The sequence below is a fragment of the Melanostigma gelatinosum genome (genome assembly GCF_949748355.1).
Source record: "Melanostigma gelatinosum genome assembly, chromosome: 15".
Taxonomy (NCBI): domain Eukaryota; kingdom Metazoa; phylum Chordata; class Actinopteri; order Perciformes; family Zoarcidae; genus Melanostigma; species Melanostigma gelatinosum.
In genome coordinates this window covers 12884704-12902933 of record NC_136648.1, presented here as the reverse complement: position 1 = coordinate 12902933, position 18230 = coordinate 12884704, and the positions used below count along the sequence as shown (strand labels likewise).

General features: G+C 41.0%; 1 protein-coding gene across 1 annotated transcript; it reads right to left on the bottom strand.

The window, feature by feature from the left end:
• Positions 1-193: 193 nt before the first annotated feature.
• Positions 194-16059, bottom strand: LOC306789242 (solute carrier family 25 member 36-A-like). Its single transcript, XM_079285080.1, has 7 exons — positions 15666-16059; positions 13637-13801; positions 12310-12387; positions 10311-10411; positions 4761-4827; positions 4338-4627; positions 194-3353 (listed from the first exon to the last, which is right to left on the bottom strand). The coding sequence occupies exons 1-7, from the start codon at positions 15704-15706 to the stop codon at positions 3160-3162; spliced, it is 936 nt and encodes a 311-aa protein (XP_079141206.1). The 5' UTR covers positions 15707-16059; the 3' UTR covers positions 194-3159.
• Between the last annotated feature and the right edge of the window lie 2171 nt (positions 16060-18230).

The following is an 18230-nucleotide window of genomic DNA, read 5'->3' as shown; positions in this document are numbered from 1 at the left end:
TTTATACTTCCATTTCTATACTTGCAGTCTATTAAACATTTGTCAGCAACACATGTTGTGATTTATCATTAAATAATTATCCTAACATTCATAGAATATTCTCATCTTTTTAATGCTAAGGGTTACAAACTGCAAATACAGAAAGAAAGAAATAAAAAACAGAAATAAATAAAAAAACATTTCTAATTTTAGTTGCAAGTGGATTTTTATTTACTTTTATGTTTAAAAACAAACAAACAAAAACGTCAACAAGTGAGCTGGCAAAAAACAATCTTCCAGGTCAATCTTCATCCAACGCTGCGTCCTGTCCAAGCACGCAGGAGAAAGATATTGAATTGCATACGTACACTGAAATGAGAGTTACAAAATAAAGTGAAATGTCTGCACCGCTTGTCCAGTTGTCTGGTTATTTCACATTTTGGTAACATGACCTCTAGTATTTTACTGCAATGGGGGCAAAAACATAAAAACGATTAGAGCTTTACAGGAAAACATGGACATTAAAATGAGTCAGCAGTTTTTTTTTGTTGTTTTTTTTCAAGCACAGACAGCAATTCTGAGCAAGCAACATGTCAATGTAGACTGAAAATCAATAACTATTACAAGTTACAACCCATGCCTTGGTTTGCCTCTGAAGTTATACTGCAACAAGGGGGGGGGGGGGGGAGCATTCAAGAACTTCATGCCTGAACACGTCAGGTTTTCTGTAGTTGGTGAAATAAACACAATACTTTCTTTAAACATGGAAACTGTGCCGACCTAATCAATTCCACGTGGAGAATGAGAGGCACAGAGACCACAGCGAGCGGCTGGGCAACAGAGGTTGTGGAGGGAGGGGCTTTAAATGTCATGTCAGAGGATGTTTTGATGATAAACAATATCAAAAATTGATTTGATAAGCTGCTCGGATACAATTTGAAACAAATACATGTGCCAACTTTTTCAAAAAGATAATTCTTTATGTTTGCGATATGAACTTTATAGTTTAAAAAATGGGTAAATTCACAGTAACAGATGAGCTTAGTTTTCATCAGTCCTAACTCCGTACGGTGTTGTCGAGATGATTCCAGGTGTTAAACTTTCACATTAAAATACCTCTCGACATTCCAAACATGTTGCTAAGAGAGATATGAACAACTTAAACATGACCAATGATGGAAACATCCAATCTTTGCAAAATGGAACTTTTCTTTTGGACCGCTAAAAACGACTAACCAACGCACAAACGCTTACACTAAAGTATTTCTCTTGCAGCATTTGTTAGCTTTAGGTTAACACAAATGTTGGCTTGACCGCTTACAGCAACATACAAATACAAATGAACTCACAGTTTATACTGTAAGAAAACCCAGTCAAGCAAGAACTATATTCATGTCAACAGTCACTGTCAAACAAGGTTAAATTGCACAAAAAAGATAACGACATGTTGCAAATGCAAACTACAGCATGATCATACACGGACCTAAGAACAAAAATCAATAAATGATGTGCATATACAGTATCTATATTATATACACACACACACACACACACACATTTGGACATTCTTCACAACTACTGAGAACTCTAAACTGTACAATATATCTGCTATAAGAACAGTTGCGCAAAATACCATTTTGATATACAGGAATACTTTTTTCTTTTACAATGTACAAGTTCAAACTGTCCACACAAGAAAAATGCAAAGCACAAGCCCTAAAAGGCCACAAAAGTGCATGTTATCAGGTCAGCTGGGAGCCACTGGAAGGAAGGGCTGGCATGAGACTGGGAAGGAAAGCTCCCAGTGTCGCACAGGAGCTTCCCCACACTCCCAACCGCAGTGTCCGGTAAGATGAATGGTTAGTGGAGGGAAATCTGGAGTAGATATCAGCTATACATGCAGGCACACATGACCGCAGAGGAACAAACGCATTCTTAAAACATAGTTCGATCATCAGGGTGAGAGTGACCAACATGTTAGAGAGAGACACACACACACACACACACACACACACACACACACACACACACACACACACACACACACACACACACACACACACACACACACACACACACACACACACACACACACACACACACACACACACACACACAGATGATGAAACTCCATCAACATTCTCCCACTACAACATTTCCCCACACCGTCACATTATATTCAAGTAGTGGCACTCTAATAGTAGATACTTAAGTGTCAGCACCTTTTGGACAATCACATCTCAAAAAAAGGACACGTTGGTCTCATGTTTCCACACAAGATTTTTTAAGTCCTGAGCAGTGACTGGGTGCAGGCAGAAGCTGGCCTTGTATGCCAACCTTATTTCAGTTTTAACGAAGAGAAACCGTCAACACAGAAGGCAAACTTTCACCCGAACCACGTCACCACCAGGCCCCGAGTTATAGAGTAGAACACTGAATGTCAGCTTGTGTTTAAGGGGCAGGCCATCACAAGCTCATCATCGTGTTTTCTTATGTGTGGCCACTTAGCTCACTGCTGTGTATGAACCTCAGGCCTGGGGGGGGGGGGGGGGGGAGAGATGCTTGAAGCCACACTTTGTGTCGTGCAAAGATGGGTGGTTCAGATGATACAGGAGTCTCACCGCACTGAAGCAAGTCCAGTGCAGACAAATGGTGCCACGTAGTGCAACGTTGACCTACATTTAGTTTTCATCTCTCCTGTCACACAGAGTGGTCTCCAAACATTCCCCGTGCACAATATCATCTCTATCCAAGAGTGGAAAAGGCCGTTTTCCCCTCTCCACTCTAAAATGAAGGATGCAAAATAAAACCCTCGTTAAGGCCACTGAAATGTGCTTAAAATGTATTCCTTTAGAGGTACCGTTGTTTGAACAGGTGCCAAACTCTTTCCGTGTCTTTCCCGTCAGTGCCTCTTCTCCTCATCCTTCCCAGATTACCTCTTCTCTGAACTGCAGTGACCTCTATCTGTTCCTGCAGCCTGATAACGGTAACTTGAGGTGATGATGCTCCTATGGTAACAAAGGGCTTTCCTCCTCCTTATTTCGTAATTTTTTCCTCTTCTGGTCCACAAGAGTATTTTTCGGTTTTCCTTTGGTCTTCATTTTGACATTTAGTCCACACCTTCTCAGTCACTTGCTAACTGTCTCCATCTTTAACCAAGAAGGAGACGTACCTGGTGGGCTAGCGGCGGAGCAGGTAGACCACCACCTCATAGGTGCACATCATGATGGCAGTGTTGGGGATCTGTCTGACGAGGTGGGTGGTCAAGCCGCGGTACAGTGCCCGGTATCCCTCCTCCTTGGCCACCGTCAGCAGCGTTTGGAAGAACGAGCGGTACTTGCTGCCTTCCTCTCGTAGTCGTGTGCGGATCACCTCTGTAATTAGACAGAAGAAGAAGAAAATTGTGTTAAACACACCGATGGTCACGAGTGGTTCTTGTCAGACTTTGTCTATGAGTGCTGTTTAGTCTCCCCTGGAGCTAAATTTCCATATCTGACACTCTCAAGAAGGCTTACTGTTATAAGATACTTATTCATCCATCTTTTAGTACACCAACTGTCCCTCTGCCTTATCATAACCTACTGAAAATAAGTTAGCAGGGATATTGATTTTGTCCCAGAACAGAAGGTCTCTGAACAGTTTCATTCAGCTGTGGGCTGTACGTAAGTGGAGAAGGAGAGAGATATTTAGAGCATAAGTGGACCACGATAAGAGAAAGTGAGACGTTGCCTCACTGAAAATGTAACATGATTCATGCTTTCTTCCTGTGAAACTACAAATTATTGTGTTTACATTTATGTTTGTCTACAAAATAAACAAACACTATATTTTGTGCTAATTGATGAGCTTTTAAAGGTGCAGGTATGTTCCCTATTTCAAGCTAAGCTAATTGCCTCCTGATTCTGGCTCATGAACATAAATATCAAGTATAAGGATCAATCTAATGATATTATAGTTGTTTGTATTTTTTACAAAACACATAAAAGACCAAATCAAACAATAATTTGATTCCACTAACAAGTATTTTGCTTGTAACCAAAGGCGATAATAGATTTATTGCCGGTGCCATAGAGTTCATTTGTTCTTCAAAAACGATTAGAAGCAGATCAATGAGCCACACTTATACACTGGTGGACATGTTTCTTCAAGATGATGAAGAGAAAGAGTAGATCCCCAAAAAATAGAAATGTGTACATCGTTAAAAACAACCAGCATTTGTTTTCAAACAAGAGTATTTAAGTGTGACCTGTTTTTAAAGGTTCATGCCTCAAGTAGAAATCAGTGAAAATAAGAAAAAATATGGAAAACAGTGACAGCCTTGTCTTTTGGGGGGAAGAAAGCGTGAGACAGAAGGTTACCGTGAGGGTATGCGATGGAGGAGGCACAGGTCTTGGAGGTGGCCGCTGCGAGCATCATGCCCACAAAGTCTGACGCGTCTTTGACAGACTCCTCCTCTTCGTCCATGCTGCCGTGGGCCTTGGATTCCACCAGTTTACGCTTGATGCTCTCATAGATCACAAAATGGATAACAGTCTCAGAGATGCCAGCGTATGAGGCCGACATGCCCCTGTAGAAACCTCGCAGGCCGTCCATCTGGTACACCCGCCGCACGCAATCAAATGCATTCATTTGCCGCTCACCCCGGGATCTGTAAGACCAGAAAACAACGCAATTTAATTTATTGTGATAATTATTATAGTCACAGGAAAAATGAATGAGTCATGAACCCGTTCCACTGTAGCGTCTCTAGACCTATGACGTACAGGGTGGATGCTCCTCACCTGGTTTCCAGCTGCAGACGGGTCTTGATCAGCCAGATCGGATTGGTGGCCGTGATGGCAGTGAACCCTGGGAATTTCAGAGGGGGACAGAGGTTCAGACAGATGCAGAAACATCTGGAAGAACACCATCTAATCAACTATATTACATATTCTATACTGAACAAGGACAATGAGAAAGCACTTCACTAAACAGGATCAACTCGCTTCAGTGTTTTACTTTACTGTGAGACGTTTCAGTACTGTCATAGAGAACTATTGTACAGATGATTTGAAACAAGGTCTGAATCAATTCAATCTTATTTTGAAAAATCATAATTCAGTTACAGACACAAAACGAACTTTTCAGTTTCACATATTGATCCTCTTCATGTGAAATGCAACACAGGTGTATGTAAACAGCAGCTCTCTTCCTGAAGAAAAGTTTCTGAACTAAAGACAGTGCATGAAGGCAGCAGATCTAACTGGAGACATTGGGAGATGAGGCCGAGCAGCAAAGTCATTTTAGGCCTTTGGGTTTGGCAGATTGTTGTTAAACTGCAGTCCGATTCATTTTTTTGAAACGTGAGTAAGAGCTCTTGTGTTCCTCATTAAAATAGTACGGAAGTCAAACATAAGTTCGTCTTAATGAGCTAACGGAGGCGGACTGTTTTAAAATATTACAACACACAAAAGCATCAACCCTTTTACAAGAACATCCGTCATTCACAACATGGAAGGTTTGATTCCTAGTACGGACTCTGGTCGAAATTCAGCAATATAATGTGCTCCATTCATGAGTCAATGAATGAAGATCTCCATGTTTATTTTGTGACATTTAACAAACCAGTAGTTGACTGGTTACACTAGAGACAGGCCTGATACGAGCACAACTAGCACAACTACAACAGCACAGAGAAACAAAACGGTGCCTGGAAAAGATTCTTCGATTATTAAAGTTGTAGGTCACTGACATGAAATTTAGTGCAGACTATACTTCCTAATGGTGGTGGGAAACCTTATTCTATATGTTCATCTGTCTTCACAAACCGATATTAATGTTAGCTTAGTTTGACACTGGGGTCACTCAATAATGGGGTCCCTGAAAAGGCATTAAAAATCCACTTGTGTCCACAGAATATATATTAAGTAATCTAAAGTTTGCTGTGTAATGTGTAAAGTTAATAATGAGCACTTTGCACCATTATGAAATGACACAAAGTGCATAAGGAGGGAGATAAAACATGGCCGTTTGCAGAAAACTGCTAAGACGAGGGCGAGTCTAGAAGGAGACCTCACAGTCACATCTAGTGTAGCAATGCAACACAGCCCTAGTTTAAGGCAACTGCGTGAAGAAGAGAGGAAGACACAGGTCTGATGGAGAGAAGAAGAGAAGAACAAAAAGAGGAAGAAGAAAAAAGAGGGAAGCAGAAGGAAGTAGCGTCTATGGCGTGTACTCACGAGGGAGGGGCAAAGCTCCTCCAGCTCCTCCCCGCTGCAGCTAGTAGCCTGCAGATATGGGGGGCACAGGTGGCGGGGGTCTCCCACCCAATCAAGCAGGGGTGAAAGCTTTACAGTAAAGCCCTAAAATAGACACAGGCTTTTCTGTACCACAGTCACACACAAGCAGCAGTCACATCCACCCCCCCACCCCACCAACCACCCACCCACCCCACACCACTGGTACTGTACAGGTAGTTGGTGAAGGACTGACCTCCCCCCCGTCTTTCCCCAAACTCTATCCCCTTTAACTCTTCAGTTAAATTGTTGTATAATTCTTTTACTTTACAATGTATCCCTCCCTTTACTCCTTTTATCGAAAAATGTTGACTGAACAGAAGCCAACCCAATCCAAAACTCCAGCTCCATCTCACCAGAGCGAGGTAAAAGCACAAGCACAAACACAAAGGCAGAGAGTTAAATTGAAGAGGTACTCTTCATAATCCTTGTGCCATTATCAGTTTATAATCTACATATTCAGAGAAATAATTCAATCAAATGCTTGTTATATAAAAAGGTAGAAAATTAAGAAAAGCAGGAGGAAATGCTAACCTTGTCGGTGTGTAGAACAGACTAAGCGCTGGACAATGGTGATGAATCATTTTGATGGATCATTTGTTGAATATGTGATGTCATCAGGATGAAGTGATTGATCATAGTAAAGTGAATCAATGAGGTGGAACAATGAATGCAACTCAGCGTGCTCCATAAACCTCTTGAGGCCAAACCTCATTCTGGAAAAACTGGGATAAATCTAAAAATAACAATTTGGTGTCCCTTGAATTTATGTGTCTCCAGAGAGCCGGCCTGCTTCTAAAAAAACACATCAAATAACTAGGGGTGTAACGATACGCGTATTCGTATTGAACCGTTCGGTACGAGGCTCACGGTTCGGTACGCATGACGAACCGAATACGTAAAATAAAAACATTTAAAAATTAAAAATAAAGTAAAAAAAAAAAAAAAAAAAACCTTTATTTAACCAGGTAGTCCCATTGAGATTAAAAATCTCTTTTGCAAGATGTAAGTAACAATACTACATAACATTAAGGAGCAGTTTTTGTTTTTTATACTTATGTGTTGCTAAGAAGACACCCCAGAAGATGAGTCACTCAGGTATAGTTCCATCATTGTTCAAAGTCAAAGAATAACTTTATGATGTTAGTTGTAATGAATAAATATATTTTAAAATAAAGTACATTTCTCTGGTATTTATAGTTTTCTACTGTACCGAAACGTACCGAACCGTGGCTCCACTGTATCGTACCGAACCCAACCGTGAATCTTGTGAACCGTTACACCCCTACAAATAACTCATGAAGGAGTTATTGAAGTCCACACAAAAGGACCGTGGACATGGCAACCACAGAGGACAACAGTTTTTGAATTTTTAGGAATTTAATGTTAATTAAGTCTCTATATTTATTGTAAAATGAACAGCTTAACATTGATTGTGCATTGTATAACGGCGAGGCCTGTTCGGTGTAGCTGTTTTTATTATGACAATTGAACTCTTAAATATTGATGTCACTATTTATTATTAATGGTTTTCTTTGCTCCTTATTTAAACATGGGTCAGCTTAATAGGACGTGTGTCCATTAATATGAATGGACATGAAAGATTTGTCACAATCTTTCCTCTGAACCAATAATGTTCAAATAAAAATGTCTCAATTATTTTCACAAAATTCCTTAACAAAAAGCAACTTCAGAAACGTGTCTGGTAGTGGAAGTGAACCACATTTGCCTGCTTTGCCATTTAGATGAGCCAAGAAGAAGATACATACGAGCCCACACAGGCTGACTAGTCCTTGAGCTGCGCCCCTGTGAGGAGCTGCATCTGCATATGACCCTTCTATCGACACATAACGGTAGTTTGACCTACATTCAGAGAAGGCAAATATGTTTTAGATTAACTGCTGGAAGAGATAATAGGTCGAAGTCAAGAAGTGGGACCAGCCTCCCTTCTCAGAGTGCAGGTTAGCCCACACGTCACTGCAGGGAGGTGATGTGAGGCAATAGCTCCTTCCACACAGAGAGTCCACAACACTGCCATAAAGAAGATCCGCCACGGTGTGTGACTTTAGATAGCATGCCGAAATTACAGGAGCAAAAGAGGCGGGATGAGTAACACGACAGTGTCTAGTGTGTGTGTGTGTGTGTGTGTGTGTGTGTGTGTGTGTGTGTGTGTGTGTGTGTGTGGTGCCAGCTGTCCCTTATCAGCTCTGCTCTGCGACTACTTTACAAAACCGGAAGCAGCATCAGGGACAATTTTAGCTGTTCAGCCACTGAGGCCTTCTTTAACTCTGCCATCTTTGGATTATGTGCACATGAGAGACAGAGACAATAAGTATATCTGTACAGTGACAATGTTAGACATTTGTACTGTATAGTACAATTACACAGATATTCAGTTCAAGGTACTTCCATCAATGCAACTGTCATGCTGATGAAGAAATGTCTGCAACATAAAGAGAAAACTTTTCTCCTGGCTTACTGACCTAAAACTCTTGTGTTGTGTTAAAGCCCAACTCCATTACATGTCTGTGCCTTCACTGCATCTTGTCCACATTCAAGTAATAATTTGTGTTGTATGGGGGTTTAACTGTGTATGTCATGTCAACAGAGTGCCAGCCTTTTGGATGATACAGAGATATGGAGTCTCCTTGAAAAGAAGTGACTGAGGTACTAATGATGTTGATGGGTGATGACAAAATGGAGAACATCAATTACAACCTTCTGTAGCAGTGACAAGGTTAGCATTTCTTTTGTGCTGACAACATAAAATCCACAGAAGTATGTGTCATTACTTTAGCTTTACTATGTTGATGGAACAAGGCAACAGGCTGAGGTAAAGGGGGAGGTATGCGTCAAGACTAAGCAACAGCAAAACCTTATTAAAAAAAGAGCCTAAACTACAAACCAGCAGCAAACACATTGCCATAAGCAATGGTAATATCATTACAAATGAATAACCATTATGAACTTTCTAATATTCATGAAAATCACCATGGTTTTCATCATACCAGTGTAAAAAAATGGGATGCTACCTGACGTGTCCGCCCGAGTGCCAGGGGCCCCGGTTGACCTTTGGGGGCCGTGCTCTCTCCTCTATACACACACAGAGCAAAGAAGGGGGCCCAGACCACACTGTTTAAGTAACAACCGGGATGTTAAACCATTTACAGAGTCCTCTGGAGAGGCCTCGAAATGAAAGAATAAAAAGAAGAGGGAAAAAGGGCAAGGAGAAAATAAAAATAATGGCGGGCAACGGGGCCGGGAGAGGAGGAAAGCACAACCTAAACTTTGAGGACCATGTGGTTTTCTTCTTTTTGTCAAACAGCTAAAAATATATACAGTACATGGTGTAAATGCCAGAAACGACACATTATAGTAAGAACGTGTCTGACTATTTTGTCTCCTCAACTGTATGGTGGCTGGCAAGGCCCCCATGAAGAGACAAGAGACTGTATTATCTGGGTAGATGGATGTGCTTACAGAAAGGAAACGCTGAGATAAAAGCTGATGACGATAAGTAGCACATGTGCTCTGTGGCTAGCATGGCTGCAGGCTGCTTTTTTGGATAAGTGCGTCTTTCGTCTTCACAGCAAACTAAGTGAGGCTGTGTCCACCATAAGCAAGGTCAGTTTGATCCTGAGAGTCTTAAATTGTGCTTTCTGATAAGCCCCCCACTGTTTGTATTTAATAAGTCTATACACGAAACAGCTACGTAATGCCTACTTATAACAGACATCATTTGTTAGCTTTGGCATGCTTTAGGTATTCACATTCCTTTAAATTAGTAAAAATCCCAACATCCCACACATGTATATGGCGAGGGGGGGTAAGGGGGGGGGAATGAAGTGAAACTCTGGGATACTTCAAATTGTGAAAAGGATGAAAATATAATGTAAAATGAAATCTGTCAAATGACAAACTGAATAATTCTTAAACATAAAACCCATCAGTGATTAACACTGCCCAGGCAGACTGACTGACAGACAGACAGAGATAACACTCAGCGACAGACAGTGACAAACAGACAGAAGGGAGGGGAGAAGGAGCCCTCATTACCTGCCAGCCCAGCCGACACCATGTGCACCTGGGTAGAGTCCGGCTCCAGCACCCCATTCAGCTTCTCCTTGGCAGTTGAATAGGCCGCAAAGTAGATCGCCCTGTTGCAAATGACCATGAGGAAGAAATGAGACAGAGGTTAGTAAGATAATAAAAACACTGGTTCAAGGATTGACTACTACTGACTAGAGAGGAAACAGCAGGACTCATCAGCTTCTTCAGTTTGAACACAGATCAAAAATAATATTATATATATATATATATATATATATATATATATATATATATATATATATATATACATATACACACACATATATATACACACACATATATATATATATTATTCCCCAAATAAAGATAAAGATTTGTATTATTGCAAGATATATATACACAGAGCAGCGTTATATTAACTGCATTAAATATGAAAGCGTTATTTCAATTCCCTGAAATAAATATGGCCTAAATTGTAAATTGTAACCTGAGGGCATGAAATAGAGTCTGAATGAAGGCAACTGAAAGAAGTTTATCTCTGCCTGCCTGTGTGTGTGTGTGTGTGTGTGTGTGTGTGTGTGTGTGTGTGTGTGTGTGTGTGTATGTGTGTGTGTGTGTGTGTGTGTGTGTGTGTGTATGTGTGTGTGTTTTGCTAATGAATGCCAGCAGCAAGCCCAGTGGACTGCGCCCTCATTAGGATCAGAAGGTTGTATTCTAGTTTTCCAGCGTCAGAGTGATGCTTCCTAATTAAAAAAGGCGAGAATAACTCTGTAACCCAGCAACCCAGAACCTCTATCTTGTAGAAAAATTATTCTGTAATTACACTCAATTCATTTTAGGCTTTACCTTGATCAGACTGCAATTATATTACATCTTACGTTGTCATACATCTCCCGCCGTAAACCATCGAGATGTTGATGGGACAATCATATACAGTACATATGTGATGATGTACTGTATCGTGTATATCACACAGCCTGAATCTGATATTACATAAAACCACACATAAGACAGTCGGAAATCTCATATGTTAGCATTGAGTTCCTCAGGCTCACGTCTTATGCAACAATATCTTCCTATAGCACAGTCAGCTATGGCTGTCATAACAAGGAAACAAGCTGCCACTTCCATAGTGGGACTGACGCACACATGCGCGCGCACACCCGAGGGCATTTGTGACCCTTCAGAGCCCGAGCCAGGCACAGTCAGACAGCAGAGACGGTGCAGAAACCCAGAGGACAGGGAGAAAATGAATCGGATTGAATACAGGCAAAGAATAACAAATATGGCGAAAGAGGGAGAGGCAGAGAATAAGAGCGTGGAAAGGATGTCACACAGAGAGAAAGAGAGCACAACGAACCAACGGGAAGAGGACAACAATGGCCATGTGATGCAGCAGTAGGTAGGGAGAGCCAGACAGGTCGGGGAGGGGGATTAGACACAAACACAACTCTCAATGTAGGAACTCCATTGTGATAATTCACAACAACGTCAGCAGCCACATGACCAGAGTGTCACGGCTGGCTGTACTCTGCTGTTGTGGATGTTTCATTCAGACTTTGACTGAGTGAGCTCAGGCTGTTATGCAACCATAAGCAGCCAAGCTGAGGGAGAGGGAACCTGCTCATTTCCTGTAGGATTTAAAGCACTCGTTCACATTATATGTCTGGGAGTATAACTGTGTTTGTGGCCTGCTGTTATTAAGCGTAAAAAATAAATTCTAGCAAACGCAAATACGTTCCTCAACAAAAATGCGTGCCCAGGTTGGATGTAAACTGTTAAATAAATGACGCATTAAATACTTTTATTCTTTGATAACAGGTACAGCTAGTGCTGATAAGAGTGATTCATTCTCAAGCTTTCCTATAAAACATAAAAGGTTGTGGTGACCCGTTATCAGATATCCAAGTATAGATTATTTTATTTCCCCTTACTTTTGGATTTATTCTGTACGTTGTAATTCTGTACACCACACCCAGAATACTGTAGACAACACTGAACATACCTGGAAGGTGCCACGCCCACAAGATTGGGCCCCAGTCCTCTGAAGAGCGAACGAGGACCTTCTCTCTCTAGAATTAACCTGCAGAGAGAGATGTTTTCTTGGTTATTCCATTATAATACAGAGCAAATACACAGTACAGTATATTTAACATCCATGTAATATGCTTTATATGAATGTATACCATTGGAGAAATCATCATGTGACCGGCTGGAGAATGACATGCATACTTTGCTCAAGTTAAATCAGTTATGATTTAAAATCTACCACACATTTGGCCACTATCATCATACAGGCAGACACAACAAATGAAGTGACAGGTGTCATCATGACGGCTCACGTGTTCATTGTCAGTCGTCACCGGAGTTCAAAGACTGTTTATTGGTCTCCAGCCTAACCTGGAAACCTCCCTCAGAACGTGCATGGCTTATGGTTGACCTTCATTTATCGCACGGTTTCAGATAAACTGTGATGCAAAGTACATTCAAAGAAAAATAATGCTGAAAAGAAATAAGAGACCTTTAGGCTCGATTGGGAATTCAACCTTTCGGGTAGATTCAATTCTCTAGACTTGGGCCGTCCCACACAATGTAGTGCACAGTAAAGTGTTGTGTTCAGCTTGTGGCTTTGTGGACTGTGCCTTCCAACCCTGGCTGTGAGGTTTTGCCAACGTCTGTTCATAGCGAAATACTCCAACTCAAAAATGACTTACAGAATACAGGATCTCCTCGAGAGTAATCGCACAAACCCGACACAACAAACAGAGCTCGGAGTGTCAGTGTTTTTCACAGTCTAAACACGTAAATCATGAGCTGACACCCTCTAAAATGGAACCTGCCTTCACCACACGCCATGTTGACACACTTTGACATGTGAGGGTTTTTTCCTTTCCTCGCCGCACTGCTTTTCCCTCTTCTGCCCTGCTCCTCTATGTATTGTGTAACATTGTGGCAGTTTCTCTCAAGGACAACACAAGAAGTTGGTTCATGTCGACAAAAGACCAAACTTCTTGAGCCCCTAACACTGCTTTGATTAACTGCAATCAAAAAAAGGCATTAGTACCGTACTATGTTGTTAAACGAAATCCTGAAGAAAGCAATGTGAAGAAAGTCTTGTTAAAGGCAGACAAAGTGACAAAGAAAAATTTCCCAACTATAGCAACAGCAACAGCAATTTAATATAAACTGTCACAAAACATCTGAACATTTGCTCAGAATCGGTTAAGATAAGTATTCTACCCCCATATTTTGTAGCTAACAGAAACTAACCTTTGCATGGTTCCTAATAAAGTAAAGTTAGTGCTATTAACATTTTGCGCAATGCCACTTACTTGAGACAGTGCAGAGGCCCTGGTGGAGCGACACGGGCCACACTGGCTCCATTAACGGTGCTGAGATGGACTTCAGAGATGTATAGAGTGACGGAGGAGGACTGCAGTCTGGTCTTCACTACCTCCAGAGGACAAGTCAGAATTGCGCCCACTGTGCCACCACATCTAGAAGGGAGTAGAGAAGGGTTATAGTTAACCAAGATGTTAGCGCTCAGACTATGCGGCCGCAACAAAGCAGTGAGTTCATACAATTACAAGTATCATCATTATTATATTTGGTCCAAGTCATATTTATATTTAGCCTGTTTTTCAAACCATACTCTAATACTGATCTCCCCAAACACTGGTAATCTGTTATTCATTCCTTAGCACTAAAATTATCTAGGGGCTGGCACATGCCATGACCTGGTGTTGGTGATATGCACGATACTGCAACATGCAAGCTGCCAGCCAAGAGTGTTTAACTGGTTTCATGATGCTGTTCAGTGGAAACTGACCATTGCTCAGTGTAACTGTAACCACATTGCTGAATTTTGCCATCTGAGAAGGCAAAAAATGAGTTGTCATGAATATTAGATTGTTGTTTAGCTCAATGAACTCTTGCACACATACAAAACATACTTTAAACAAAAACGTGGTGCTTTCCACAACAGGACTTAGACAAAGCTTCACTGTCGCACCACCACAAAGATGAGAAGTGATACTACTTAGTGACAAACAATGTGAATACAATACAGGGTTAGCTAAGTGAATACTAGCTGTGAGCCTACAGTGGTGGATGCTGACATCTTGGCTGTTAAATTCCTCTAACTTTCAGTCTCTTCTGACTAGCACCAGCTATATTTACCTTTCAAAAGACCGACCATATGCATGCTCACAGGCAGCTGTGACCCTTGCCCTACTTTCAGAGCTACGCTGTCTGCTGCCTGCCTGTGCGTGTGTGTGTCATAGTGGCTGTGAGAGGAAGCACTGTGCTGAGGACTCCAGCTCAGGTTTTTGGGGAACGCTAAACTGACTTACTCAAGATAGCAATGTGTCTTGTTCTAGGATTTTAAATTCCTGACAAGAGAGATAACAGAAGAGTCGTGGTGTGATGAGCTTGCCCTATTTGAATGTCAATGGTTTGGGGCAGCGATGAAAGCAGAGGCGACAGACGAAGAGAAACTGAGGACAATATATTAAGTTAAGAGGGAGACATGCTGTGTCAATACAATTCTAACTTTTACATCCGTGTTGTCATTTTCTTCGATGAAGTTGTTGGGCCACAAACAGCAGAATACTTCCACCTACAGTTTGGACAGTTACGCAAAAGAGAGAAACATCTTTAGATGATCATTTTTAGGAATAAATATTATCAGATCAATGTTCGCAGGCTAATGCTCATCTTCTATATCTGGGTGTCCTTGACATGGAACTGTGTGGGAACCCCTAAACAGTACAAAAACAAAAGTTAACGTTACAGGAGTTGTGATTTCAACAGATAATATTAACATCCATAGATAAAGAGAGAAAATATGCAGATACTAAGTTATTTGACTCTCAGGTTCTTAAAATGTAAAATCTTTGGAGAAAAAGGAGAAGCACTGCTGCAGAACTTCATCAAGCTATCGAGAGAGAGCAGCAACGAGCCCGGAAATAAATAGAGTTGCCTTCGAAATAAAAGCGTACATCGCTTCAATTAAATAGAAAAAAATCGATGTATTTACAGATTTAAAAAAGCGTTAAACACTCAGTGGTATACCCGAAGCAACAACTACTCTCTGTGCTGTCACATTTCTGTTAATAGTTTACTGTTCAAGTGGTCTTATTTTGAAATGTTCACAGGAAGTTTGGTTTAAACCGATGGTTTTGACACTGCCGTGCACACAGCTGACACATGCACGCGCTGCATGATAAAAACGGCCCTCGTTAGCTATTGTGACCTGGCGAGATAACCCAGATGACGTGTCACGTCAGAAGTACCTAGACTGATGATTTTAAAACGAACCCAACATCTCATATTGATACCCAAAGTCGTATTTTGACTCACCCTCCAGCGAACAAATGAACCAGTGTGTCCCTTTGGCTCATTATTTAGCAGCGCACCTCGGGGCTGCGGCAGAGGGTCAAATGCGGGCTCGGGTCCGTCCCTTCCCGTCGCTTTGTGCCTCCGAGAGGATGCGCACGTCGATGGGGCAAACGTCGTCGATGATGAACCAGCAGTGGGGCGAGTCCGCGGTGATTCAGACTGCAGTGGGCCGACAAAAAAAACCCTCTGTCGCTCTCAGCTTGTTCGGGTTCCCCTCTCACACAGAAAGCGTCTTATCTTCGACTGAAACCACCGCAGAGCTGCGCGCTCACCAGGCTAACAATTGGCAGAAGATTATTATCTCAGCTCTAACAAACGGTTTTATGGCACATCCACGGGTTTGTCTCGAATTTCTCCTCTGCTTTCATCGCTGCAGCGAGAGGGAAAGGGGGCAGAGCTCATAGTATTTACTGTACAATCATAGGCTGGGAAACAGACGCTGCTATTGGTCAGCTTGGTGCGTGACGTCACGTCGTCTCCGCCCTGACCATGCACTGTTCACATGCTCACATTGAATTAACTGGGGCCGCATTATGCTCAAGGCTGAGGAGAACCATCTCTAACAAGAACCGTGTTTTTTGTTGCTGTTTGTCTCATTGAGGTCAACATTTTTTAAGTCAGACAAAAGATTTAAACTAAAATCAGACCACCTCACAACCAAAATTCAAAACAACAATATAGAAAAGGTTGATCAACCAAGCAACAGTAAAACAAATTAAAACAATAGCTATCCTTACAATGTTTATAATTGTGGGTAATCTTGCATAGCGATGTCATTACCCTGCTGGCTGTGTAATGGCAATATTTGATTCACAGGAGTTTTGCATCAATGTACCGTAATGAGTACATTCAGTCAATTCCCTGACTTATCTGGTTATTTAATCCATAAAGTTTTTTTTAATCTAATTTCTCAATAATTTACTCTTCACAATATTTAATGATGTTGCAACAACTATTGCATATACCTTGACAAGACTTTATCACCCACTATGGATCTGAGCCCAGACAAAGCTGGGGATGCATGCTCAACTTCCCATCCTTAAATCTTTTAAAGCTAGAAATAAACTGTTGAACCTCAATCACAAATCCAGTGTGATAAAAGTGCCAAGCGTTTAGCTCCCTCGACTCTCACCTTGTCCCTTTGACTAAGCTCAAACACCTAGAAATAAAGGCACATTTTTAAGTGTAATAACTTTAATACTTGAAGTGTCGCAAAAACATGCAAACCGTCAGAGATTAAAACGGCCCACTGTCTATTAGAAATGATTGAGGACATCTGGACATTGTTGCTGTTTAACCAGGCCTTTAACTAAGACCATTTGCTTATTATTATTATTTTAAACAAGAAAATGTTCTTAGTATTTTAATTTTAGGTGCAGCGAATGGCAGCTGCAGATCTACATGAGCGCAAAGTGATGATGTGGCTTGTTCAAGTGAATGTTGATAGCACTTATCATGGCAGGGGACATGCAGTTTCATTCTCTTTCAATAAGAAGGGCTTCACCAAAAGTGTGGGGTTTTTTTCTGACAGCTGCCACCCAATCAGCTGACTGCACTCAAAATAGTCAGTTGGTGATTCAATGATGGAGCTGAATGAGTACACACCGTTTTGTAATTGGGAGCACTGTATGACAAGTTGACCAGTCATGTGCATAGTTTCACTCTTCACATTTGTAGAGTCAAAAGCAATAATGTCATGTCCTGCATTACAGAGGTTATGAAGGTCTCATGACCCGGATGGATGAGGAAAGACGGATGAAAGGGTATGTCACGCAATACCAAACTATGATAAAATGAATGATATATATATATATATATATATATATATATATATATATATCATTATCGTCTTTTTTTTCTTCAGATCGTCACTTCTCTTCAACCTCGTATTTACGTGGAAAGAACAATAATATCTTTCTTTAATGTACCTCAGATCAAAAAGGGGTTTTGCGAGACCTTTTCAGTTTGTTCTTGGATATTTTATTACATGTTCTGGATAAGAGAAAAAAATCTTGTCAGTACCTTTGTGCGATTAACAGAGGTTGAGTTCATACAAAATAAAAGCTGATTTAACTCTAATCAATAAAAATCAATAAAATAAATGTTATGATTCAAGCTGCTTCATGTTTTGTGTTTTTTGCTGTTGTTGTTTTTTTTTGCTGTGGAACCATTCATATCTTTAAATCAATACTGTCCATCGGCCTATTAGGTTAAAGTCTAAAACATCGAAACTGAACAATCTGATGGGTGAATAAACAGGGTAATATTCAGAATGGTCCTGAATGTTTTTCTATGAAATCCCAATGCAGTTTTGACTGTACTTGAGTGGCCCCTAATTGATGGACAGTAATTTACAGTTATTTACAGTTTGTATTTCCCAGATTATATTAAAATTAAGTGATCCTGTTAATGCTGCTGAAGGTGACACAATATGTCCAGAATACTATTGACTGGCGTTGAGCTGGATGGTGTTAAATGGTCACCAAAGTATGCCATGAGACAGTTGATCGTTGACTATTAACTTGT